The sequence below is a fragment of the Sebastes umbrosus genome, chromosome 12 (genome assembly GCF_015220745.1).
Source record: "Sebastes umbrosus isolate fSebUmb1 chromosome 12, fSebUmb1.pri, whole genome shotgun sequence".
Classification (NCBI taxonomy): Eukaryota; Metazoa; Chordata; class Actinopteri; order Perciformes; family Sebastidae; genus Sebastes; species Sebastes umbrosus.
This window is the reverse complement of record NC_051280.1, coordinates 5,448,150-5,457,861: the sequence shown is the minus strand read 5'-3', so window position 1 is coordinate 5,457,861 and position 9,712 is coordinate 5,448,150. Positions and strand designations below refer to the sequence as shown.

At 44.5% G+C, this 9,712-nt stretch overlaps 1 protein-coding gene across 1 annotated transcript in view; it reads right to left on the bottom strand.

Annotated features, from left to right (window-relative positions):
• Positions 1 to 4,246: 4,246 nt before the first annotated feature.
• LOC119498674 (contactin-associated protein-like 4) overlaps positions 4,247 to 9,712 on the bottom strand; it is a 159,533-nt gene continuing 154,067 nt past the window's right edge. Inside the window, exons 23-24 of the mRNA XM_037787719.1 lie at positions 6,684 to 6,755; positions 4,247 to 5,213 (exon numbers count right to left, since the gene is read on the bottom strand). Of these exons, the coding sequence (XP_037643647.1) occupies positions 5,017 to 5,213; positions 6,684 to 6,755 (269 nt within the window). The 3' untranslated portion in view covers positions 4,247 to 5,016. The remainder of the gene's footprint in view (positions 5,214 to 6,683; positions 6,756 to 9,712) is intronic.

The following is a 9,712-nucleotide window of genomic DNA, read 5'->3' as shown; positions in this document are numbered from 1 at the left end:
GCATGTCATTCACACTCACAACATCACTGTTATTCACCAACACGACAGTTACACTGAACAAACTTCAACCAGAGCATTGTCAGAGAGGAAGTTCACTGTCCCTCAAAAGATCTCTCCTGTGCTGCTGCACAGCTGGTATGAGAACAGTAAAGCGTTTTTTGAACATTAAAGCATGTGAACATGTTGTAGTAGAAACACAAAACACAGCTATGAACCTGGAAATGAGCATAATAGGTCCTCTTTAAGTTCAACTTTGATGAACTTTGAAAGAGAGTCCAAAATGGAGGAAGCTGTCGTGGCTTGGAGTATAAACCGCTCCACAAAAGAGGAAACCTTTGCAGACAGCAATGAGAGAGGAGTTGATGGTACAAATACAGCTTGCTAAGTGACAGTTTCCCCCTTCAAAAACTCTGTTATTTAACTGAATGATGTACAATCTGGAGAACAAAATACCCAGTATAGAAAATTGAAAGAAGCTTAGAGAGCTATTGTGACTGACTAGCGCTAGCAGGTTCCCGGTTGGCTAGTGTGTTAGCGGTTAGCTCGCCAGTTACAGTAATTTAGCCATGTGAGTAGTCTTTACGCCACCAAGTCTCGGGAACCAAATATTTCATAAAGATGTTTGGATGTATTTTGTTGTGTTAACTTCACTGACTGGCCATGGATGGATAAAGAACTTGATACAGCGTTGTAGTCAAGCTCCCGTTCATTCCTATGAGAGTGTCTCACTGGAGCATGAAGCCAAAATAGCTCAACTGCCGAGTAATAAGGTATCCGGATCATCCGGCAATCTTCCGCATCCATTGGGCCCATAGAGCAGGCGCATTAGTGTTTCCTTTAACTCCGCCTCCCAGCCCTCGCTCCAGCCTCGGTCTGGGTCTCATTCACATGAGGAAGGGAAATAACTCTGGATTCAGCTATTAGTGCATTTTACAATTTTTAGGACCTTAGGACCTAATGATTTAAAGGGACCATTTGTAACTTTTTACATGTATAAATCAACCGGGTCGGTTTCCCATGCGCACTCGCATATGCGCGCTGGCGTGTGGCTACGCTGTTCAGACTGTGGACACGTACCATCAGACTCCAACACAAACTACACGGACGCACCAAAAGCGCAAAGTTGTATCTAGTGAAGCCCATCTTGCAAAACAGTGTTGGCCGCGGTCGGAAGACGCGGGGGAGACCGTAGCTTTGGTCTCCAGGACCAGAGTCTCTGCTGTACTCTGCTCCTCTGCCTGCCTTCACTCACACACCGCGCTCGTTCTCGTTTTGTCTCACGTGCATGCGCGCACACTACACACTGCAGAAGAGTTAGTTTCGCTCTGAGAATATCTAGTGAATGTACAGTGGACGTTTGTGCAGAAATAAATGCTGCAGCTCCTCCAGACCAAAGTAAAAAAACATAATTCATGAGTGAATAGACAGGGCTCCGGAGCGAGTAACGTTATTGTCTCCAATGAATCAGCAGTGATTCATGGAGAGACCTTCGTCTGGTCAGCTAACATTACTGCCAAGCAGCTGATATATAGTGATATTGTGATTTTAGCTGACGTGTGTCTCCTCACTGTTTTGAGCGACGCTTGTTCATGTCTATGTAGAGCGAGCACAAGCGCAAGCAATAGGACGCTGACTTAAGTTGACTTAACGGCCACAGGTGTCGCTGTTAACAAGCATTTCTGATTCTTACAAACAGTCCCTTTAAATAAGGGCTATTCAAGTGTTCGTACTGCAAAGATGATTTACCTAAAAAAATATGATCCGCTGAATTATGTATGTCTCTTTCCCAATGTAAGTCTACGGGAAAAAATATTTTTGGGCTTAATGGCATCACGTGACGGACACGGAAGTTGTAGTACCGCCGTTTAGCCACTACGGAAATTAGCCTCAAAGCCAGGCGCGGTTCCTGGGGGCTTGTGACTTGCGATTCTCACAATACCGTCGAGTCACGTGACTAACGACTGACGTGACAAACTAAGTCAACATTACTTTTTTTAAGATTTTTTTTTTAGCTTTTATGCATTTATTGATAGTGACAGAGTATTATTAAAAGGGGGAGAGAGAGAGAGGGGATGACATGCAGCAAACCTGCTGCGGTAAGGACAGCCTTGGTACATGGGACGCCTACTCTACCGGGTGAGCTACAGCAGCGCCCAGTCAACATTACTTTTAATTTCACATGGGACACGAACACCGGTCTCCTGGTTGAAAGTCTTGTGTTTTTTTTACCCATCTACCACCACTCCCACCCACCCTGAATGGACTCTCACGCTCTTAAGACTACGTCACTTGCTCCGACCGTCGAATAACGTCGCGGCCGGGTTTACATTGGAGTTATCTGAAAGCCCGGTTCGTCACATACTGTCACTAAAGGGTGCCTTCGTGCATTGGTTTCCAATGCCGAGGGGCGCTGCCCAATCGGTGGTGTTTGACGAGTTGGGAATGAGACCGGGTTGTCTCTTTTATTTCGCTGTAATCTTATGCAGCTGCACTCAGTCTGCAGGATTATCTGGCTGTCAAGGTTACCTGTTCAGTTCCTCTGCACTGCAGTCAGCTCTGCTGCAGGATGGAGGACAGTCGCTTCTTCTTCTTCACCAAAGAATGAACTCTCTGGAATCAAGGATGTGGCAAATACAACAATGTGTGGCTTCAGCTGTCATGATTTGGGGAACAAAAGAAAACACAAATAAAGAGATGAATAATGCACTTTGAAGTTTTAGCAACTTTTGTCATTAAAATCCCATCTGTGCTTCGGGGTCCTGCAGAGAGACGGTGGTGTGTGTGTTTCAGAAACAGCTGCTGTCGATCCTCTTTCTACTTCTCATCCTCCCTCTATCTGCGGCGCTCTTTACACATGAGTTGAATCAACACACGGGGGGATTTACTTCATTTTCAAGAGTTAATATCAGGCTGTTTTTATTATATTCATGTCCGCTTGACACCGTCTCTCAGATTATCTCTCTGTCTCACTCTTGATCATCTCTCTGCTTTTAATCGAGTCAAAATCCACCTGTCAGGCTGAAGCAGATTAGCATTTCAAAAACACATCGACTGTCTCTGTGTGCAGTGAACGACAGCCACAGTGTTATCGAGTCTGCGCTGCTGTCGGTGTTAAAAGCTTTACTCTTCAGAGACATTTAGAGAGCTGGGAGAGGAAGCTCCCAGCAGGAGGCATGCGGCAGGGAGGAGGAAACTTTTAGAATAAAGTGAACAACCTGTACAAGCCTTTTTATGAAAAGCTTTCAAACTATAGGAAACTAGAAACGTTCAATGCTCGTGGATGTAATTCCGTTCCCTTCTTTTGTTGTTCTTTTATGTTACAATGTAAAGGATACAAGAAAAGAAAGTGAAAGACAAAGACAGAAAGGAGTAAAAATATAGTGGACAATGAATCCATACTGTACAAAAAGTCTCCAATGTCTCGACCAGTAGCTGCCAGACTGCAGTGAACCATTTCTCAAACAGTACAAATGTGCCTCGGTTTGGGGCCCTCAGAATTGCGTCTCTATTCTTTGCAGATGATGTGGTTCTGTTGACTGGTTCATCAGACTGTGACGTAAAGCACCCATTGGGATGGTTTGCAGCCGAGTGTGAAGCGGTCGGGATGAAAGTCAGAACTTCCAAGTCTGAGGCCATGGTGCTCTGCCGGAAATCAGTGGACTGCGCCTTCCGGGTTGGGAGTGAGTCACTGCCCCAAGCGAAGGAGTTCAAGTATCTCGGGGTCTTGTTCATGAGTGAGGGTAAAATGGAGCGTGGAATGGACAGGCGGTTTGATGCGGCGTCTGCAGGATTGTGGTGAAGAGGGAGCTGAGCCAGAATGCTGAGCTCTCGATTTACCCGTCCATCTACGTTCCAACCCTCACCTCTGGTCATGAGCTTTGGGTAGTGACCGAAAGAATGAGATTGCGGATACAAATGGCCGAAATGAGCTTCTTTCATGGGGTGGCTGGGCTCAGCCTTAGGGAGAGGGTGAGGAGCTCAGACATCCGGAGGGAGCTCAGAGTAGAGCCGATGCTTCTCTGCGTGGAAAGGGGCCAGCTCAGGTGGTTCGGGCATCTGATCAGGATGCCTCCTGGACCCCACCCTTTAGAGGTTTTCTTGGCACGTCCAACTGGTAGGACCAGTAAGACCCAGAACACACTGGAGAGATTATATATCTCATCTGGCCTGGGAATGCCTCGGGGTACCCCAGGAAGAGCTGGAAAATGTTGCTGGGGAGAGGGACGTCTGGAATTCCCTGCGCCACTTGTTATCACCAAAATGCTGTGATAGCATGATGTTACTGGAAGAAAATCACTCAAAAATGTTCATAATAAATGTTCAATAATTCATGTGCTGACTGGAGTTAGAAAATCATCAAACAATGTCCTGGTATTTGGTGGATGTTTGCAAGCTGCAAGGACTCTGACAATGCTTACACATTTTCACATAGGTTTCTTTTAAACAGGACTTTGAGGCTCTACAGCCTCTAAAGACCGCATACCGTCCCCACCCCCCCCGAAGCACTGCACACAACAAAAAGAACTTACAAGGAAATAAACCACCAAACACCAGCTCTCACAGAAGTGCTCTACCGGGAGGGCCAAACTACGGATCAAACGTTTCCACTTCCGATTAAACATCATTCATTATCCTCAATCATCAGCCAAACCACTCCAGTCACCCTGATTCACTGAAATGAAGTTGTGTTTGTATACACTAAATCATAAATCAGTTTCACAAAAGAGTATTTGCAACCTTTCAATATGACAGAGTGGCATTAGTTAGCTGGAGACATCACTTCCACATTTACATTTTTGAATATATACAAGGTTATCAACACATTAGAAGTCCAGCACTGTTGCCTGTTTGTATCAGTATACATTATATACAGTAAAAGACAAAACTGTGTGCATCGTTCCTTTCTTTACTTTCCATATTCTGCGGAGCCTCCAGCAAAGTCTCCGACTGGCTCTGAGTGCAGCGTAAAGTCCTGAGGCGTGGCAAGACTCCCCTGTCTGTTCATCAGACCTCCAGTTAAATGAAATACTCCTTAGGGTTTTCAGTGGAGACGTTCTGGGAGTCAGTCTGGTTGTTGAAAGGGAAATCTTGGCTGTCCTCCTGTTTGACTCCCTTCACTTCCTGGTTTCGATACGTCTCTTTCCTCCGGTAGAGGAATCTGGCAGTTATCGCTAGGCCGCTCACTATCACAAAGATCACCACCGCTATGACACCTGCAAGGTAGAGGACATTTACTCTGACATACTCAGACGTGCTGGGAAATATATTTGTTTGATTTCTTACCGGGAGTTAGATGAGAAGGCTGAATGTGGTGTGTTTAGCTTAGCTTAGCACAAATAATAGAAGCAGTAGGGAAAGGCTAGCCAAGATCCGTAAAAAGTGCTCTCCAATGACTAAAATGCTGTCATATGTTCACATTGTACCAATTTAACATGTGGAGACATCGAAATGATTTAGCCTGACATAAGATATGTGGTTAACACAAGCTTAAGAGAATTTAACATTTTGTTCAATGACATAAAATACATCAATAAATACCCTACTCGTGAATCTTGAAGCTTTAATATTTCTAAAAAAAGGTGGTTGCTAACAAGTGGCTAAATGAGACTACTAAACGTCATCACGCTGACTCGTCCGCCTTTACAGCCTCATTGTTTATACTTGCCATCATGCGAGCGTGTGTGCTTTACACACCAAGTCCATATTTTTTGTCCAAAAATGTTGCGAGTATATACGACCTCACGTTATATCAATCACGTTTACACACCAACTACGAAACTTAAAATACTTATTTTTTTAAAATATTTAATCACAATTAAACGCATGATTGTCAATATAATGAGTATTTAGATTAGATCCTGATGGGCAAAGTTGGCACCTTAGCAGCCTCTGCCATCAGTGTATGAATGTGTGTGTGAATGGGTTAACTTAAGTAAATAGTTTGAATATTTCTTTTATCACTGCTGTGCTGAAAAGCAGCTGAGTAGAGTCCACATTGAAACTCTGTGAAGCTGGGACAATTTGATGTGTGTTCATCTCTCTGATTCCTGGAGAGGCTTGTTGCTTGCTTACTGACTTTCTGTGGAATAAATCTCTCACAGTGGATTTTGGTCACAGAGCTTTGTGAAATCACTGTGATGATTTCTGCCTATCTCTGTCCTCCCCTGGGTTTGCGACCTCTTTCGCCCTGCAGTCTGGTTTGTTCTACTAATCTAAACTTCAGTGCACATTGAACAGTATTTCACATATTTGGACTCTTCTGTTCAGGACATTTCATTATCCAGAGAAAGTTTCATTTAATTGCAATTCCAAAATACAGCTGAAATCAATTTTGCACTATATTACTTTGGTTTGCGTTTGAAGATAACAGCGTGAAAGTTTCTCCATCAGCAAGTCATTTCAGCCGAGGTTTAATTAGTTCAGCTGTGCTTTGTGCACTGAGACACAGAGTCACAGAGATTTAATGGACACTTTTAAATGACTTTTGACTCTCACTTTTTTCTATCTACACGCTTATAGGAACCAATCAATCGTCTCTTTGAATTAATATAGCGGGGCAGAAAAAAATCTGCAAAAAACGTTTTACTTTTGATGGAATTTTTTGTCCATCACATTAACTTTGCCGGCTTTCAGCAAATTGTAATCCAGCACAAACAGTAAAATAAGGTGAAACAGTTCAGTACCTCCAATCAGAGCCGAGTCAGTCCTAATGGCATTGACTAAAGGTTGACCTGAACCCACTGAACCAGGCTGGTCTACAGCAGAGAAAGAGAAAGGTAGAAGACATGAAAGGTAGGGAGAAAGAAGAGAGAAAAAAAGAGGGAAATAAGGCATTAAGAATTAAAAGAGGAGATGTTGAGAAGAATAACAGCAAAGCAGAACTTATGTAAAGAAGATGTGGAGAGAAAATAGGATTTAGGAGCATACAATAAACAGGTCACAATAGAAAAGAGAGCCAAGGAGAAAAATCCAGAGACATCATCACAGCATCATGATTCAGAGCAGACAGGGAATACAGCGGCAGCTCTCTATTAAAGCAACATGAAAAAGGATGAAAACGAGACCAGAGGAAAGACACTGGAAACTCCCCTCTGTGATCTAAATTAATTATCTCATCAAGCACATTGTCATGATTCTCCTCAACAAGGTGTACATGCTTAATGAGCCCATTACACAGTTTGTGTAATAGCAGCTCCTACCAGGAAGAGAAACAAAGGGGGAACAAATAGCACACATTCAGATTCCAATGCACACGACATTTTCAGGGGCACAGTTCAACATCTAACTTTAGTTTTTATTTTTGTCAGCCTTTTAGCCAACATACATTACCAATGTAAAGAAACTGTCAGCAATTATTGGGCTTTTATGGCAATGAGAAGAGCAGTGACATCTAAAATGAGAGGACAAACTTCCATTCCATTTCCGTCAAATACCGACGTTTTGTCACGTCCCTCGGCGTCTAATACCGACAAACAGAAGGCACCCATTCTGTATGACATGTGCCAGGCTTTCAAGTACCGCCAATGTAAACCCAGCCGCTGCAATATTAGACGCTCAGACCAACTGCTCCGGAATAGCGACAAAATGCGCGTTGGGAGGTCAGGGTGGATGGGTGAGGTCAGGACTTTCACCCAGGAGGCTGTTGTTCATGTCCCATGTGAAACCAGAAGTTAACGTTGACTTATTTTACGTTACGTAAGTTTGTTACGTAAAGTACTTAAATTACGTTATATACATAACAGGCTACGTAACTGAAGTTACATACTGTAACAAACATATTTTAACCCAAACCACGATCTTTTACTAAACCTAACCAAGTAGTTTTGTTGCCTAAAGCGACGCCAAAGGGTCCTGATCAAGTGTCCTCATGTGACGAGTTGGGAATGAGAACAGGATGGCCCGTCTGGCCTGCAACTTTGCTGTTTTGGTTCACTCTCACTGCGCTCAAAGCGTCGTTTTCAGCTGTTTTCAGTGAGAAAACCCCACTGAACCCCACTGCTCACAATGTTAGACACTACTGGTGAGCATAGTGGAACATTTAGTAACTAAACAGCCAGCTATTTTAGTAGGTAAGGTCCAAAACAGAGCTAAAAGAGAGAGAATGTTGGACTTACATTCATCAGAATGACACAAACACGACTCCAAATGAACGCTAATGTTGCTCTGTAACTGCTGGATGTGTAAATAAGCAACTGTTTGCTAACAAGTTCCCCATATCAACTAAAGAAGGTGATTACACTGTATGTAGGTGTTGTGTTCACAACTTGTTTCCGCTGCCAGAAAAATATCTATTGTAGATATAAGGCCCTGACACACCAACCCCACACCAAAGAACTATTTGCGACGAAGGCCGACCGTTGCGTTGCCTGTGTCTTTGCCAAAAAGTTTGTCGATCATTTTCACACCACTCTCACTCACCACCTAGCTTCATTCCAGATGGCCATGTCTTGTTAAAATATTTGTGTGTTGGAAGGATCAGATGAGATGAAGATAAAAAATGAGAAGAGCCTTCTGTGTGTTTTTCCTCTTGACCTTACTCGTTGAGTAAGCGAGAGCTGTGTTCGGGTTTTCGGCAGTAAGTCGGACTCGTTTCCGGTGGGGGTTGGCCTCCGCCAGGGCTGCGGTATTGCATTCGCTTTACCGCACCGTTGTGACGAATAGAGAGCTGAGCCGGAAGACAAAGCTCTCGATCTACCGGTCAATCTTCGTTCCTACTCTCACCTATGGTCATGAGGGCTGGGTCATGACCCAAAGAACTATATCGCGGGTACAAGCGGCCGAAATGGGTTTTCTCGGGAGGGTGGCTGGCGTCTCCCTTAGAGATAGGGTGAGCTCAGTCATCCGTGAGGGACTCGGAGTAGAGCCGCTGCTCCTTTGCGTTGAAAGGAGCCAGCTGAGGTGGTTCGGGCATCTGGTAAGGATGCCCCCACCTGGGCGCCTCCCTTGGGAGGTGTTCAAGGCACGACCAGCTGGGAGGAGGCCATGGGTAAGACCAAGGACTAGGTGGAGAGATTAAATCTCCACACTGGCCTGGGAACGCCTCGGGATCCCCCAGTCAGAGCTGGTGAATGTGACCCGGGAAAGGGAAGTTTGGGGTCTCCTGCTGGAGCTGCTGCCCCCGCGACCCAACCTCGGATAAGCGGTTGAAGATGAGTGAGTGAGTGACCTTACTCGTTTGCTTGCTTTCCTCACTTCCGTTTCTCTTCTCGTGCACAGATTCCCTTAAGCTGAACAGCCAATCAGAGTGATTTCTCTCTGCTGCCAATTCAACATTCTGAATCGGCAAAAAAAAAACAATGGTGTGGGACACACCACAAAAACTAGGCCGACAGACACTCACTGACAGCCCCAAACTGTCCGAAGGCCGGACATCGGCTTGGTGTGTCGGGACCTTTAAGTTTGTGGTAATTTGAATGATCACAATTTCATTTGGAAACATGCACCATGTAAGCATAATAAAAACAGAGATAACTATGGTCTTAAAGGAGCAGTGTGTAGGATCTGGCAGTATCTAGTGGTGAGGTTGCAGATTGCAACCAAATGTAGCCTCTCCCGTGTGCCAAGCGTGTAGAAGAACTATGGTGGCCGACGCGAAGAGGACCCCCGCTCCCTATGTAGATATAAACGGCTCATTCTAAGGTCACGAAAACACAACAATTCTTATCAGGTACACTAAAGAAAACATACCTATTGATATTATATTCTATTTCTG